The 18,155-nt window shown below is 45.8% G+C and overlaps 1 protein-coding gene across 2 annotated transcripts in view; it reads right to left on the bottom strand.

The window, feature by feature from the left end:
- Positions 1-757: 757 nt before the first annotated feature.
- Positions 758-18,155, bottom strand: part of NGF (nerve growth factor) — a 50,577-nt gene continuing 33,179 nt past the window's right edge. Inside the window, exons 1-2 of one of the 2 annotated variants that reach the window (XM_056139159.1) lie at positions 9,408-9,524; positions 758-1,648 (exon numbers count right to left, since the gene is read on the bottom strand). In XM_056139159.1, the coding sequence (XP_055995134.1) occupies positions 914-1,636 (723 nt within the window). In that variant the 5' untranslated portion in view covers positions 1,637-1,648; positions 9,408-9,524 and the 3' untranslated portion in view covers positions 758-913. Of the gene's footprint in view, positions 1,649-9,407; positions 9,525-18,155 lie in introns of those variants that run through there. The other variant, XM_056139158.1, reaches the window with a different exon arrangement.

The raw sequence follows: 18,155 nt of genomic DNA, 5'->3' as shown, positions 1-18,155 counted from the left end.
CCTCTGCAGAACCCACTACCCTGTCTGCTTCAAGCCACTACCGAAGTCACCCTCTTAGGAATAAGAGAATTCTTTCTTAGCAAGCACCAGGCTTCCCTGAGCACAGCAATCAGAAGTTTTGGGTGGCTGGTGTTGGGGTGGGGAACAAAGTGCCAGAGGCCTGTGTTATCTCAGCCTATGAAGTCTTTCTGCTAGAAACCTCTGGAGGACAGAGAGAAGAGAAGTCACTAGTACTAGGCCACTCAACTGGAAGTCATACCGGCTATGGCTAATCTCCCGTTATTTGGTGACATCTCTTACCTCTTCAGCAAACAAAAGCCAATCTCCACTCCAGAAACAAGTTAGGCACACAAGGTTTGAGTGCAAGTCTCCTCCTCTCTAGAAACTGATTCCTCATGAGGCCTGGACTTGGGAGGTGGGAGGTGGGAGGTGGACGAATAGAGATCTGCTTCTGGTGGGCCTCCTCGAATGTCCTGGAGTGGAGCAATCAGGCTGTGGATCAAGGCCACGAGGCAGGTAATGAGGATTCGGTAGCTTTGCCCTTGAATGCTGACCAGCATGGCAACCCCACTGACTCCTTCCTGGTCTGAAGTGCACCAACTTTCTCTGCAGGGGCACCATTGGCTGGGATGGTGATAGGTAGGCCTAAGAGAAATCTAGGGGCTGCTATGTACAATTTACCCTGTAGCCCCCGGGATTTGCAGATCTGGGGTTGGGAGGGGTTTGAGGGAAGAATGACTGAAGTACTGACCCATCAGATGCTTCCAAAAATTTAATAAATAATGATTTTTAAAACTGTATAAACTATAAATTATCATGCAATCATTATAATTTAAAATAATTTACAGGTTGAGGTAGGGAGGGGCCCAGGAGCGTGTGGAGGGGCTGGAGGAGAGTGGGGCTGGTGTGGGGCTCAGGCTCTTCTCCCTGTCTTCCTGCTGAGCACACACACACAGGCTGTGTCGATCCGAATGAACCGCCAGGCCGCCTGCTTGTCGTCCATGGTCAGAGCCCTGACGAAGGTGTGTGTGGTGGTGCAATAGGAGTTCCAGTGCTTGGAGTCAATGCCTCTGCACCCGCTGTCTGAAGGATTGGGTGCTTGGCACTTGGTCTCAAAAAAGTACTGTTTGAAGACACTGTTGTTGATGTTCACCTCCCCCAACACCATCACCTCCTTGCCCTTGATGTCTGTGGCTGTGGTCTTGTCTCCGACCCACACGCTGACACTGTCACACACAGAGAACTCACCCCGCTGGTGGATGGGGTGGGACGACCTCTTGCTCCTGTGAGTCCTGTTGGAGGGGGAGGCGCTGCCAGCCTCCAAATCCAGATCCTGAGCGTCGGCAGCCAATGGTGGGGGCTGGGTGCTGAACAGCACACGAGGGGAGTGCAGTCTGCGCTTTTTGAACAGCTTGGGGTCCACGGTGATGTTGCTGCTCTGTCCAGAGACCCGGGCGGCTATCGCCCCTGCTGGGGCATTGCGGACTCTGCGGAGGGCTGTGTCGAGGGAATGCTGAAGCTTAGTCCAGTGGGCTTGGGGAACAGCGTGTCCTGCTGGGACATTGCTCTCTGCCAGTGGTTCTGCCTGGATGCCAATCAAAAGCGCTGTGATCAGAGTGTAGAACAACATGGACATTACGCTATGCGCCTGAAACAAAACAGAAACTAAGATTATTCTGGGGGGTGGTATGTGTGCACCAAAGGTAGGTTCTGGGCTCCCAGGATGCACCTCCCAAGAGAACCATGAGTAACAAGATGGTTTTAGCTGGGATTCTGTGGGCAGTGCCTGCAGTCGGCCATCTGAGACACCTCTGAGAGTGAAGGAGGTGCTGCAATGAGACAGGGACAAAAGGCAGAAGAGGCCCACGGAGGTACCTGGAGCACCTGGAGGCACCCGTTGGCAAGTGTCAGCCAACGGGTCTCAGGAAAGGCCAGGACCCCTGAGATGCTGCCTTGTTACATGGCAAAAATTTGGAGCATCTTCACCTTCCTGCCTGTCTACCTGAGGCAGCGATGGCTCTGACACCACTCCTCAGTGCTGTGTCCTTCAGTCCTCTGCAACCCCCTCCAAAGGCCTTGGAAGAGTTGCTGGCGGGTTGTCAACTGACTCCAAGGTCTATTTCACCCTCTTCAGACCACAGATGGGGAGGGAGTGGCTTTGTAGACCCCCGTCATGAATCCGCAAAGCATTCAGTTGCGGTTGGCCTAGCCAGACCCTGCTGTAGTGCATGCCTGCAGTCACCAGCCCCACATGGCAAAGGGACATGAGAGGGTTTCTGCTTTGCGGGACACCTTTACACCTTTCAAATGCATTCTCTTCGAATTGCCTCAGTCTGGTTGGTGAGTTATTAGGCTGTCACCTTTTCCCTTTATATATAAGGAAAATGATCCAGGAGGAAATGAACTCTAGGTCCAACTTCACAAACACAACACTACATCAGAAGTACAACTGGAATCCGCCCGCTTACTAAGTCAGCTCATCTGCCCTTCCTCCCCTCTGCTTTTGCTTTTTTTTAATTGAAGCACTGTTAGATACACAATTACAAAGTTGTTCATCACTGAGTTTCAGTCCTTCAATGTTCCACATCCATCCCTTCATCAGTGCACATTTCTCACCACCAATGTCCTCAGTTTCTTTCTGTCCCCTGCCAGCACCCCCACTGCCTGCCCCCACAACCTGCCTCTATAGCAGACACATTTTTTCTCTCGCTCATGTGTTCTCTCTGATTCTCTCTCTCTCTCTCTCTCTCTCTCTCTCTCTCTCTCTCTCTTTCTCTCTCTCATATTTTCCTTTTAGGTACTCTAGTTTGTAATACTGTTACTGAAAGGATATCATGCATATCACTTCACCTCCTTTCAGATTTTCTTCTGTTTCATTTTTTTTACCTGTAATGCTCAAGACTTATTCCTGGTAGTGCTTGGAAGACCAAATATGATGCCAGGGGTTGAAGCCGGGTGAGCTACTGGGAAGCCAACTGCCTTACCCATGTATTATCTCTGGTTCCCTTCTCCCTCACTTAAGCATGTATTTTCTTTTTATTATTATTATTATTTTAATTTTTATTAGAGAAACACCATGAGGTACAGTTGTAGGCTTACAAATTTTGTGCTTGGATTTCAATTATACAATGATCAAATACTCATCCCTCCACCAGTGCCCTTTTCTACCATATTTATTTTATGTGAGTATAAAAAACGACAGAAATCTTTCTGTCCTCAAGAGACACTATCAGCTCCTTCAGGTCATGTCCATACTAGGCATGGCTTCTGCTCCATCCAAGTTGTCTATCAATGACCATCTGCACTTCCAAACTCCACCCTAGCCCTCATCCTTCCCAGAGTGCAAGTAATTGTGAATTTAGCTCTGACTTGAGCTGGTGTTTGGGGAGCCCTGTGCAAAACTGTGTATTTACAGTAAGTGACTTAGCAAGAAAGCATCCCCAGATATTTCTTGTAGGGTCAGTGGCTGTCCCTAAAGAGCATGTTGAAAACCCACTTCTATCCCTTCTCTCACCTTTCTTCCCTTTCCTGCAGGTTCTTCTGCTCCCCATCTACTCTTCTGCCTGAAAGATACGACCTCCTTCTAGATTACACCCATCAAAAATGTGTGTGTGTGTGTGTTTTCTCCAACAAAATCATTGTAACGAAAATAACTCTGCACTGGTCTTAGGGTCTTGGCTTAATAAACCTGTCATGTAGTGGATTTCTAAGTCGGCTACTTGAGGGCAAGTGCCTTAATGTTTCTGAACCTTGGTTCTTTTATTGATTAAAAAAAAGCAGCAGGCAATAACCTTTATTGAGGGGTGGTTAGGATTAAATAGATTAAGGATTAAAAGACATCAGTTAATTTTCAGTCCCCCTCCTCCAATCTCCCTGGTCAGAATCTTTGTCTTCTTCTATTATCTTCCTGCTGATTTCCTATCTGAATACACCCCATGTTTTTCTTGGCACAGGATATGTGTGTGTGTGTTACCTCTATCAGTTCTCTTTCCTTTCTTCCTTTCTTCCCACTAGCTTCAAAGTCCTATAGGGCAGGGCTAGATCTCATCTGCCTAAGTAGTGAATCCTCTAAGCAATGTCATTCAGGAGTCTTTGTATATGAAGAATTCTTTCTATATCTGTCTCTCTGAGAGCATTTTATGAGCCTTGATATTTGCATTTCAGTATTCCTAAACATGTGTGAAGGGTGTGGCAGATAGTAGATTCTCCAAGGAAAGGATGAGAGGAAGGAAGGAAGGAAGGAAGGAAAGAAGGAAGGAAGGAGGAAAAAATTAAGAAAGAAAGAAAGGAAGGAAGGAAGGAAGGAAGGAAGGAAAAATTAAGAAAGAAAGAAAGAAAGAAAGAAAGAAAGAAAGAAAGAAAGAGGAAGGAAGGAAGAAAAAAAGAAGTAACAGAGAAGTGACTGGGAAAGCCAGAGAAGCTCACCATCTGCTTTCTTTTTTTCTTTATTTCTTTTTTTGAGGGCAAGTGCCTTAATGTTTCCTTAACCAAGCTCCATAACCAAAACCAGGGTGCTTGGTTTCTTCTGGAATTTGTGTCTCTGGCCACATACTACATTCTCAATCTGTTTTAGAGCAATGCAAGCTCCTCTTCAACACTGCAGTTTTATTCAGTGGAATCAGACAGCTTTTTGGTGAGACACCAAGAATAAAACCACCAAATTCTTTTCCCTTTGGTAACTTTGAAAAATATTTGTGTTTGCTGCATTTCTGCAGCCTGTTTTGCAGTGGAAATGGAGGTATATCTGCACTCTGTCCATCACTGGTCTTGTTGGATGATGGGAACGAGATAGTGAACAGCCAACTCTTACAGGACCACATGCTCAGCTGACAGAAAACTCAATCTTTTTACATTCCTCCTAGTTTATTTTTTCTCATAAGCATAGACATTTTTTATCAGGTGAAGGGAGGGAGATGAAAGAAAACTAAAATTCATTCCTTCATATCCAAATCAGCAACTCAGAATTTGAATATAGAATTTTAAAAAAATAACTGAAACTTCTGATTTGGATGATAAGGGACATTCTACTACCTACTTCCTATGACCAGAAGTTAGAACATTCACTTAACAGACTTAAAGTAGCAAACGAAAAAAATGGACCAGAAATAGGGTCTAAACTGACACTTTATTTATTCTATGAATAATAAATAATGGGGTCTCCATCTCAGCCTCCCCTTTGGGAAGCTCCTCCCTTCTAAGGAGTCTGCTGCAATTTATGTGAAGTTTCCTCTATTGCAGCTTCTCTTCCGAAAGCTGGTGCTGAACCTCAAGTTCCCAGATGGACTGCTCTGATATATTAAATGCCAAATACCCGAGTCTAAGTCTTCACACTATAATTCTCATTAGGACTATCACCTCTCACACCTCCTCTATTCAACAGCAGTGATCCCTTTCTAGATCACATGTCGTTCTGCCTCTGGTCTTTCCTATAAACATTTATTCCCATCTTTTTTTCCTAAACATTTTTTTCTTCATGTTGTCTCTTTTCTGCTCCTGGAACCACCATTCCTTTAGTTATCAACTCAAGCCTCAGTGTATCCCTGAAATCAGATCTTCATCCTGCTGTTTGGGGGTGCTTCAGTGGCAGCTCTTGCTACCAAGCAATAATATTATTTTAGGGAGATTTTATGGGGGATGTGTGTGTGTGTTTGTGTCATGGTTTCACTCATGCAAGGCAAATGCCTGCCCATGGAGTTACATCCCTGACTCTTAGAAGCATCTCTTGAACCGATTTTCCACTCTCACTTCTGTGTTCCTGGTTCTTGTCATGGACCAATCTCTCAAACGGCATCCTTCAATTCTCACTCTTCTTCCTGTATCTCTTCTCCCTAGCTGTCCCATTTAATTTCTAAGGGTCCCGTCCTAATGGCATCTCCCTGAACAGACTCTTGTGAGGATCTAGACACTGAGGAGTCAGTGGGACTGTGCAGTGCCACGGTCAGGCCTGCCCTCCGTATCCTCCTCTCACATGGTTCCAGGCAAACAGAACTCCTGACAGGCAGTACTTGCACTCCCCACCACTGCCCGAGGCCAGGCTCCTCTGTACCAGGCATTCTCCTGCCTGCCCTTCCCCAGGGCTTTCTCTGCCCTCATCTCTGCCCTTCTTGTTATCGTAACACAAGTGCTCTTGATTTCAAAAGCATTTCTTGCACGCTTTTATTTGGGGAATTGTGTTCTTCTCAGCATCTCCTACCCTGAGAGTGAGGGATCGTGAGGACAGTCTCTGTCCTTCTGAGATCTGGGGTTTCTCCATCAGAGATGCCATATTGAAAGTTGCTCCTGAAGCTCACAGTTTCTGGGTTGAAACAGTCTAAACATTAGACTGTACACCCTAATGTACAGCGGAGAAGGGACGGGTGTTGGAACATTGTATGACTGAAACCCAGTATGAACATCTTTGTAACTTATCTCATGATGATTTAATTTTAAAAATAAATTGAATAAATTAAGTTTTTATTCATCTATCACTCTTTCAGCTCTGCAGAATGGACCTTTAAATGGTCTGAAAGTTAAATATTTCATCTCATTCCTTGTCAGGATACCAGGTGGTCTTGGGACCTGTTGTGGTAGTGGAGATATGCATCATGGGCAGGTTGTTTCAGGGAGATTTGAAAATGTGCCAAATACGTATCTCAGAATTTTGATGAAAAATGGCTAAAAATATTTAACTTATTATTCATAGTAATATGCTCCCTATTACTCTTTGAAAAATCACCTGAAGGATTGAGAGATAGAATAGAGGTAAAGGTGCATGCCTTAATGTGTAACTGGCTCTGGTTCAAGACCTGCTACCACCTGGTCCCCTGAGCATCACTGGAGACAGCCTTGGGTGCCTTGGATAGCCCCTAGCTGCACACCCTCAGGCCCTCATTGAATCAGTGGCTCTGTCAATGAATCACTAGGAAGGCTCTCCAAGCTTTCTGAGCACTGCTTGGAAGACTCCCATCCAAAAATACGAATGAATGAAAATAAGAAAATAAGTAGCTAAGAAAGAAATTTAAAAAAAAAAAAACAAATGTGTCTTCTAATCTAGTGAAGTAACACAGAAAGACAATTTATAAAGGAAAATCCTCTCCCTAAGTGAAGTAAATTAGGGTGGTATGTGTATTGTTTAATCATTAACTTTTGTTTTTAAGCCTTTGTTTCAAAACACTCTGGTGAGGCTTCTGAAAGCAAAGCTTTGTGCTTGTTGACTGGGTGTGAGAAGGGTCGTGTTCTGTTGAAGGTTTGGAAGTTCTGCATTTGTCCTGTCCTCCACCCAGGAAGAGTGACAAATGTCTTTTTGTCTGTGACCAGTTCCCATCGGAAATGGTAATGTTTTGGGCCTTCTCAGTGGTTCACACACTCCAACAGCGAAGAGAAACAGCCTGCCTGGAATTTATCTTCACCCAGCTTCTGGCCGCCTGCATAGGTAAGAACGCTGCTGGACAGAACTCAGTGACAAGCCTCGCGTGGCTGCTGGGAAGTCTGGGCACTCAGCCTTTGCTGAGCATTGTAGGAGGGAGAAAGAGAACCAAGCTCTGGTGTGTGAGATCGTTGCCAGGACCTGCGAGGGAGTGTGGGTGGAGAGACTGGATCACCCAACCAGGGTCCCCAGCGTTATCGGAGAGGAAATTCTTCTGGAGGAGGAAATGCCAGGGTCCTGCTGACCGCACTGGAAGTGGGTCAAGGGGCCTCTCTTGCACTCTGGACCTCTGTTCTGAATGGAAACTGCCATCTGCACGGTGAAGACCGTACCCTGGGCCGCCAGGGCTTGTGTGGAGCTTGGGAGGAACCCCGTGGCTCCTCAACTCCCCAAGACGTTTCCTGGGGAGTGGCAGCAGAGAAAGTTCTGGGGAGACTCAAAGCCCAGTCTCTGGGACTGCTCTAGGCTGGGCTCCCTGGAGGCCAGAAGGGAAGATGGCCACCATCAAGTGCAGGAGTCAGTGTATCCCAGTTTCCAGGCCCACCCCAAGTTTCTGATTTAGTTTGGGAGTGGGGAGAGGGGGTGGGAAATTTGAGAATCTACATGTTCCCTAAGTTTCCAGAAGCCACTGGTCTGGGGCTCACATTTTTGAGAACAATCTCAAGCCAGTTCTTGAGTGTTACAGAGGAGAAGCGTGACCTTAGAGTGGCCAACAGTGACTCTGAATGGCAGGCCTCACAGGTGGGTGCTTGTGGCTTCTTAGCCTGGTTCCTGCTGGAGAGGTCTGGCAGTGTCCTGGGCTACGTTCATGCAACCTCTGACTTCAAAAGAGAAAAATCCTCTTAGATATTATGGGCACAGCGCTACTTTCCCAGGAAACGTTGGATACCTGACTGGGTTTCTATCTGGCTCATACGGTTATGTCAGCTTGATTCAAAAGCCCATGGGAGAGCCATGATGCCAGAAAGCACCAGCAGAGACAGCCCCACTCCCCTCCAAGGTTCCACTGCTCTATTTCAAGGTGATTGGAGAATAACTGATGAGTCCAGACCATTTTTTCTTTGCTTTTATCAGACCACTCAGTGCACAGAGGCTGCCAGGCATTTGGGGACCTGGTATTTTTTTGCTCAGGGTTACTATAGCTACACCTAGCGGTGCTGTCAGGCTGGGCCTGTGGTCCTAGGGATCAAAGCTGTGGCCTCCCAGCTCATGTGTTAGTCATGGGTGTGCTCTAAATGTAAGCTCCCTCTAATTCTGTTCGAGTTTGTATTATTATAATTATTGTTAATATGGTTACTATATTTAATATATCTGGCAATGCTCAGGGCTTAATATTTCTGGCAATGCTTGCTGGCATGTGCTCGAGTAACCCCTGGCAGTGCTTAGAGGACCATGTACCATACCTGAGATTGAGTCTGGCTCAGCTGCATGTAAGGCAAGTGCTTAACCCACTGCATTGTCTCTCCCGCCTTTTGGTCTGGATTCTTAAAAGACACGTCAAAAAATGATTGAGGTGAGAATCTTCCCTGAGATTTACTGGGCATATTGTCACATTAACCAGCACAAAGCATCTGGAGGTAGGCATTCTTATTTTGTATATGAAGGAACAGAGAAGCAGAAAGTGCCCATAATGACCACAAGTGCACAGCTGGGGAGGCATTAGGCAGAGCAGGCTTCAGCCTCCAGCTCTGTCAGTTCCTACTCCTAACCCCCGGTGAGGGTCAAGGGTATTCAGATTACACAAGGTCGAATACCAGACTTCCCCAGGGCTGGATGGAAGAAGCATCAGACTAGACCCTCTGGCTTTCATGTCCTGTGCTGTGGTACCCCAAGAAGCCCGGGGGCTTCTTTTTACCAGCAGCTAACAGAGTCACAGGTTAGCTCACTAAGAGTAACCTTTGCCCTCCCAAACTTGCCCCTCTTCCTTAGCCCAAGGCTCATTCCACCCTCTTCAAAACCCCAGACCCAAGAACTGTGGAGCAGAATCTACTCAGGTGCTTACCTCAGAGTGCCCAGGACAGAAAGCTGCTCCCTTGGAATAGCCGCTATTGGGCCCTGACGCTGAGCCAAGCTTGGGTCCAGCATGCCATCCAGTCCTCTGGACTGCACGACCAAGGGCTTGGACTCTGTAGGAGGAGAGGCCCAGCATCAGATGGGCATGTCACCACCTTCTTTAGCAAGTGGATAGCTTTGCATGGGCAAAAGGGGAGGGACTGCCAAGAGGATTAACCCCGATACCCCAAGGGCATGGATTTTACGAGCATCAGGGCCCAGGATGGAGCTCGGGGCCAGCTGCTGGCATTGCCAGGGAACTGACCTTTTACAGACCCATGGCGACACCTGCCTCTTGTTCTGGGGCACGGCTCCTGGTTTCTGCCACATAGTGCTGTTTATGTGCAGATGGCAGCTCTCAGCCTCCAGCCAGAGTCCTGATTCTAATCCAAATGGAGTTTATTCTATGTGACACACAGTCAGATATAGTAGGTCCGACTCTGGAACAGCCTATGATAAATTATATGGAAGGAAAAGTCTCACCAATGGAGAATCAGTTGGCGCTTTGACAGAAATTCAGATGAGCAGTGGCGACAAAGAAGACATCCCTACTTCTGGACAAATACTGATGTGCCCTTTGAGAACTTGGGTATGACTCCCAGAGCACCATGCCTAAAGGTCAGGCTTTAGGAATCAGAAGTCATAAAGAAGTTATAAGAAAAAAGAATCTGATTCCACATAAGAGAGATTATTCTGTAGCTATCCCTTTCCTTCTGAGTAACCTCACTCAGCATGATAGCCTCTAGTTCCATCCATGTTGCTGCAAATTTGCTCTTTCTTAGAGCTGCGTAGTATTCAGTTTTGTAAGTATGCCACAATTTCTTGATCTATAGCAAGGTAGTAACAAAGTTCTAAAAGCAACACAATGGGAAAACTCACAAAATCACAAATCATCGTGTTATTCGTCGATTGCCTCGAGCAGGCCCCAGTATCATCTCTTTCATCCTAGCCCTGAGATTATATTCAAGGCTCTTTAGGAGAATGAGCCCCATCATTGTTACTGGTATTTGGCATATTGGGTATGCCACGGGGAGTTTGCCAGACTCTGCCGTGTGGACAGGCTACATTCGATAGCCTGCCAGTTTGTCCAAAGTAGGAATGAGATAATAAGATGTCATAATAAGATGTCGTGCGGCCGTGAATGCGGCTGCGTGGTTCCAGCAGCTGGTTTTTATAGTCTCTGAGTCTTGGCCATTGATGGGATTACACGGCACCAGGGGGCCAGTTGGTGGGTGTGACCCCTGCCTACTGGAATTTGAAGGATCTGGGTGGAGGATGCTTGGCCCCAATCCGAGTAGGCTTGGAGATCTCGGCCCCGGAACCCGCATGGCTTTGTCTCCTGCCCCCGCGCCTGACTGTCCTCGCCGGGGCCCCTTGGAGGGGAGCGGGTTGAGCTTTCTTCCCCGCCCCGACCAGGGCTCTGGCAGCCGAAGACCTCCAGGACCAGCCACCACCATGCTGAGACCACTCTCCGCACACATGAAGGTACTGGCAGAGGGACAAAGCCACGCAGGTTCCGGGGCCGAAATCTCCAAGCCTACTCGAATTGGGGACGAGCATGGGGAAACTGATCCACACAATTGATATGGTGGGGAATTGGAAGGAAGGGGACTGGGGAGGGGGCACTCTGGTTATGTGTGGTACTGGGTTTATGGACATGAAAAACTATTATTAATAGAATTGTAAACCACAGAATTTCAGTGTATCGGTTCATTATTTTTTAAAAAAAGAAATCTGTCTGATTAAGGTTGTCATTTCTAGATGCCCAGGAAGGTTTCTAGTCCCCTTCTCATTTCAATAAACATTATATATACACTTTATTGATTCATTTATCAATGTATCCTGAGTGCCTGCTAGATGCCAGAGCTGGAGATACTGTAAGATACTGGAGAAGACAAACAAGCTCTATGCTCTCACAGAGCTTGGTGTCTTCTGAAGATGATCAAGCTATCAGCAGCAGCTTGGTTGAATGCCCTAGAGGAAATAGGACCCCTGGCAAAGCAGTCACTTTAGACAGGCTGCTGATAGAAGGGTTCTCTGAGGAAGTGGCTTTCAAGTTGAGATGTGAAGAATGAGAAAGGAATGAGTAAAGAGAACATTCCAAGGAAGAAGGAACAAGTGCAAAGGCCTTGAGGTTAAAAAATAAAAAACAAAAAACCCAAGTTGCTGAGCAAGCAACTTGGAATAAATGGAATAAATAAATAAATAAATAACAGGATCTGCAGTATATATTATGCACTTAGTAGTACTGCTGCTCTATCTGTCATCTTCATTCATGTGCCAAAACAATCCAATAATTTTTCAAACTTTTCTGCGACCCTAAGAAAACATCTTCTTGGCTCCAACTGGCTGACCCCTAAACCACAAGAAAAAAGAACCATTTCAGCTAGGCTTTTGGCCTTAAGCTGTCTCTTGTTCCCACACTTGGATCTAAGAGTGGAGGGAAGTATTGGGGTGAGGGGAACTCTTGGGATGACAGCTCATCATACCAGCATCTACTGAGGTCCCAACTCCCCACCCCTGCTCCAGTCCTCGGATGACAACCTGGGATCTAATGCATGAATACAAACAAAACATTACAGTGAATTCTAAGTCCCCACTAAGCCCTTTACTCTGTTTGCTTTATAAGATTAAATGCCCCCAGTTCTTGTTGAGCTAGCCTTCTCCCTCAGTGTGTGGTATGTTTTCCAAGCAACAACAGGTCAAGAAATCTTACCACACGTAAGTCTATAATGCAATTCAGATGTAACTTCAGAAATTAAAACAAGTTAAAGTTCCATAGTCCTGAAAAAGACCCAGAAGAACATCCTAGCTTCACAGACACCCAGTGTCCTAGAGTCTTTGAAAGGGTGGTCAGGCCAAGTTTCCACCAAAGGGGGATGAGAGATGAGCTAAGCTACCTGAATGTAGGGATCCCAGTAAAATGTCACCCTTAGGTGACATTGAGGCACTTCAACTTCAGCTTCACCACCCCGCTGGCTGCACTCAACTGCCCTGCACCCATGAAAACTTGAATCAGAAGCAGCCAGCCTGGAGCACACAATGGGGGAATATTGAGTCCCAGGAGGGGCTCATGAGGAGGCTTCCCACACTACACCACCCTGGAGTGACAACTGCCACCTTCTGCAGCTCACTGGCTCTTCAGCAGTGACATTTCCTAGCTTGTCTGCTTGCTTCACACACAGAAAATCTGACTCAAGGCATGAAAGAGATAACTCAGCCCAGCATTGCCTAGGCAGGCAGCACATGCAAATCCAAGGTAACCTCAGGCTAAGATCAATTATTTCCCTGTGTCTGTTTGTCAGGGGACCTGGTGCTGTTTTAGCAACTTCCTGGATCTGGCAATAACTATCCTAGCCTTCAAAGGTCTCCTCCCATATGGTAACAAACATGCTTGATGGGGAATGTCAGAATGTCATTGGGAAGCTTAACTCTAATGATGAGCTATTTGATGGGCATTTTAAAGATGCTGGAAAGGGATTTCATCTAGCTCTTTCATTATCTCAGGAGGAAAGGTCAGAGGTGATGGAAACCTGCTACCTGTCTCAAGTCACTTGATTGTAATGCAACTGTATTTCAGAACATTCCCAATCTTTTCCTGTTTCATCTTTGGGGTTTCATTTGACCAGGATCTCATGGACAAAAAGAAAACTGCACTGGGGAAATTTACTCCATCTAACAAGAGATCTGCAGAGTGCTTTTATCTCCAGGGACCCAGACAGAACATTGTGGAGATCATAAATCCCCAAAATTAGGGGAGAGAATTTTCTCCACTCAGTCCCCGCTCCCAACAAAGAGAGAGAGACAGAGAGACAGAGAGAGACAGAGAGAGAGAGAGAAAGAGAGAGAGAAAGAGAGAGAGAGAGAGAGCAGTCACTATTCCTGTTCCTTCCAAATAAGTAAGTTTGCATATGCAAGAGTCAGAACTATTTAAATAAACGACCTTATTCTGGAATCTTGATTTGATCTGATATAATCACTTACTGTTAGTCCTGTGAAGAAAGGATTCCTAATGACTGTGCTATCCAAGTTGTTTGCCTTGACAGAAGCTCCAAGTGAGGCCCCGAGGACTGGGGCTAGTTCCTCTCAGCCCCCAGCATTCACTAGCCCTGTGAACTGCAGCAAGTGACTGAACAAACATCTCTGAACTCTGAGTACTTTCTCAAAAACAATAATGCTGCCTTTGGTTATTATGAGGATTAGGCAAAACATTTAGCCTAGTGCCTGGCACCTAATGGAACCCTATAAGCATCAGCCATTGTTATTAACATCATTAAAGAATTTCGGCTAAAATCTGGGAGCTAGTTAATGGGCAACTGGGGTGCACAATGGAAAGCAATGCCTCTTGTCCTGTGTCCCCATCTGCCTGGTCTGGCAGGAGCCCCCACGTAGGCTCAGTGCACGTGTAGACATGCAACTGCAGCTGTGGGCTGATTATCCACAGGATTTGCCAACAGAGATGCTGAGTAACGGAAATTTTTGTTTCTGAAACTGTCCTTCTCCTCCATCCATGTCATGGACAGAAGGGAAACAAGCCGCTTCTCTGTGTCACTATGCTTGGGGTGCTTCTTTGCTAGGATTATTTCTTATCGAGAACATTGTTCATTCAATGACAGCACCAAGGTATCCTCCTGGTCAGATTCATGCTTGGTGAATCGGTGATTTGGTACAAATTCGGGCCCCTGTGATTTGTCTTCCAGAGGTCTCAGGTACTTTTCTCAGAGGTGCCCCGCAGAGATACTGGCCAGTGTTTATTGACCAGAATGAAAAATTTCTTCACACCTGGTTTTCAACCAGAATAAATCATTATTTCATAGGATATTGGGAAATAACAAGTGGTCCCGGTGTATATTTCTGGGTCACCAGAAGAGCCCCATTTCTCTTTTATGAGGCCTCATTTGGTTTAAGAAGGAAGAGGCCTCTCTGGGGGCTCACAGGTGCGCTTCTTGAGAACCAAGTGTCGTAGCTCCCAGTAACCCCTCATTCCCCCTTCATGACAAATGCTCAAATGCTTAATGTCCACATAGGTGTTGGCAAAACAAATTCCTCCTTCTTTCTAGCTTTGCTTATTTTTCTTGTCCAGAAGTTCTTCGGAGAAGGCTTTGGTCTAGTCCAGCTGCTGGTTACATTGCACAATCCATGGGGATGGCAATCACCTCATTGTTTAGTTACAGCCCATGAAAAGATGAAAAAAGAAAGAAAAAAGCAAAGTGCACTTAGAGAACAAGGGCGGAGGCTGAGATGATAATGAAAACCATTTGTTAGTGTTTCGCTTCTTTCTTTGTGAATCAACTGAATTTCTGGCACCAGGTCTGCCTATTCAGGGAGCTGCCTCTCCAAGACCACTGGAGGCCTTTTGGGCCATATCCAGGGAGTGTTACCCTCTGTGGCCAGGAAGGAGGGCATGTGGCTGACTGCCTCAACAGCCTTTAGGCCATGAACACCAGACCAGGCTCTAGCCCTCCCCACATATCAATATCCTGTGTAATGGGGCGCTGACCTCAGTTCCTTTCATGCACTTTATGAACCAGACTTGGGGATACTCCTGTAAGAGGCTCCTTTTCTGCCTGCCTTGCCGCCACCCATCTGTGTACAGGAATTTTAACTCCAAATTCTTTTTGTACTATTTCTACTTATCTCTTCTCCCATGCACCTTACTTCTGCATTCCCAAAATAGAGATTCAAACTTTAAGGGTCCAAGGTGGGTAGAAATCAAAAGCCAATTAAATTTTTAAAATAAAGCAAAATTAAATCTGAACCCCCCAACAAATAATTCACAACCAGCAGAATTAGTAAAAGTCTCTGTCCCAGAAATCACCTTGAAAGGCAGGTGTGGTAATAGGCTGAGAACTATCACAAATGTTCTGTGTATTTGTGTTCATTAAGTCAGACTCCAAGTATTCTCTCTGTCTGCCCTGCTCTCAAATGTCTCACTATAGTGATGCACATTTAATCTCATATTGAGATTCATAGAGTTTGGCAGAATGATCACTACCTTCATTATCACCAGCATTGCTTCCAGAATCACTGTGACCACCATGCCCTCACCATCCTTCACCAACAGTGTAATCTCTTCCATCATCTTCTACCACCATTACCTCCCCTAACATCAGTACTTCCCCCACCACCACCTCTACCACACCACCATTATGCCCATAGCCATTCTCATGGATCTCTACCACCACCACCATCACCACCAGCAAAGGATTAAAGAATTTTCTGGAGTCAGGGAAGTCTGATAAATATTATCCAAGACATCTTGGCCATCAGTAGAAATAGCAGAGCCAGGAGAGAGCCCAAAAAAGGGTCGGTTGGTCTTTTTTTGAGTTGTTCAATAAATGGTTTAGTACTAGTTACCTCCAACTGAGTGGGTGAATAGAGCTGGGTCTAGAACCAATATTTCTCTTTTCCTTTCTGCTCAAGTACACTGTCTTCTGAAACTCACTCTAGAAGTGTTTTATTATATTTTTTCTCTTCTAGAAAGTGTGTGTGTGTGTGTCTAATAATGCAGATGGTATTATTCAGGTTGGACACTAAGATTTTCTCAATAGAGGAATATATATGACTATTGCAAAGAGATCTCTCTACATCTCTTTCTTTTTCGCTCTCTCTCTCTCTCTCACACACACACACAAACACACACACACAGACACACTCCACATGGTTAGATAAGGGATTATATAGCTTGGGTCCTTAAAACAAGACAGGTTCTTCCATTTGCCTGATGAAGTATTTAAAGAATAAGTGTGCAATTTTTTGCTGACCATTTTTGACTGTTTCTATTTCTTCACTGCTAAAGTCTGGTGGACTTTGTACTTAGGTGGCTTCAAGGAGGAAAGTCTTTCTGAACCCTCCTCCCTATATTCTAGAAAGAGGTGCATCTCTTTTGATGAGTCCTATTCCATGGGAGTGATTGGCTTCTATTTGTCAGAGGGGGAGTTACCCAAAAATGAAGTGCCAGCCAGTCCCTGACTATGGCTCTCTTCTTCCAAGAAAAGTGGCCTTGCCAGTTATACCCAGAAGAGGCTTAAGGGCCAACGCCTCAACCAGGCCTCAGCCAGTGCTTCTTCCTCATCTACTTGTTCAGGTTTCCAGAGCACTTCCCTGGGATACAGGATAAATATGCCATCTTAAGGAGTTTGAATGTGGGTCTGAGGGGAGGAAATGCTTGGGTAGGTGAGAAGGCCCCCTCAGTCCTCTCCATTAGACTGTTTGAGAGGCACTTCAAGAACGATCACGATCACGATCATCCTGTTGTTCGTCAATTGCCTTGAGCAGGCGCCAGTAATGTCTCCTTTGCCCTACCCCTGAGATTTTAAAAAGTTCCATATTCAAGGCTCTTTCAGGGTTAGGAGAATGAGACCCATCATTGTTACTGGTATTTGGCATATTGGGTACACCACGGGGAGTTTGCCAGACTCTGCCATGTGGGCAGGTTACATTTGGTAGCCTGCCAGGTTGTCCAAAGTGAGAATGAGATAATAAGATGTCGCTTCAGGGAGCTGGGTTTTATAGTCTCTGGTTCTTGGCTATTGATGGGATTACGCGGTGCCGGGGTGGGGGCGGGGGGCATTTGGTGGGTGTGACCCCTGCCTATTGGAAGATGGAGGATCTGGGTGGAGGATGCTCAGCCCCAATCCAAGCAGGCTGAAGATCTCAGCCGTGGGACCTGCATGCCTTTGTTCCTCTGCCAGTACCTTCATGCATGTGGAGAGTGTTCTCAGCATGGTTATGGCTGGTTCTGGAGGTCTTCGGCTGCCGGGACTCTGCTCGGGGCAGGAAGGGAAACTCAACCTGCCCCCCTCCAAGAGGCCCCAGTGAGGACAGCCAGGCGCGGGGGCAGGAGACTCTGCACTGTTCTCTTAACAGAACAGAACTGCCTATATTTTAAATACAAATTAAATGTATTATAGTAACTTGAGACATGCTAAGTACTTTACCTAACATAAACTATGATCTAAAACAAATAGAACTTCTCTGTTAGTGATTAATATGCTTACTGTGTTTCGTGTGCCAGATACAAGAGTTAGGGTCTTCTAGATATTCCCTTTTAAAGTACTTCTCAAAAATAGTCTGAGATCAATATTAGCCTTATTTTAGAGAGAAGAAAATTTCAACTCAGTACGAAATGAAAAGTGCCAAGCTCCTCCATTCATTGATTACCCAAAGCAAAGGGAGGTGGTTTGTGATCGCTCCCTTGTACCTCCATCTGGATTGCTTTTACATCTGACCATTCAAAGTAGTGACTTGTTTTCCTCTGGGCTTTGTCATAGAGGGCAACTTCTGCTTCTGTGATATGGTGAATGTCTTTGTGGGACTGAAAATATTTTCTTTTTTTAGTACTAATTGCTTTAATAATGCTATTGCTGATTTTATAATTTTCAGAAGATTCCACATGTCTGTCATGAGATTGTGCTTCCATACAACCTTCAGGGAATTCCTGAGCCATGATCTCTGCTCACTGAAATACTCTAAACCAGCAGGAACTATATTCTGGAAGGATCCACTCTCCTCGTGTAAATAGAGACGTACAAGATAGATGCTTAGAATGCGTAGTTGTTTCACACTACACAAGTTAAAAACATTAAAATATAGCCATTTCCTTATACTCTGATAATTTTTCTGGATAAAACTTGCTATTCATTGTGAGACCATGGTGATGGTGGATGGGGGGGGGGGTCATAGGCAAGACAGGAGC

This window comes from Sorex fumeus, unplaced genomic scaffold (genome assembly GCF_029834395.1).
Source record: "Sorex fumeus unplaced genomic scaffold, SorFum_2.1 ptg000131l, whole genome shotgun sequence".
NCBI classification, from domain to species: Eukaryota; Metazoa; Chordata; class Mammalia; order Eulipotyphla; family Soricidae; genus Sorex; species Sorex fumeus.
Note: the sequence above shows the minus strand (reverse complement) of the source record. Positions and strands in the feature narration are given on the sequence as shown.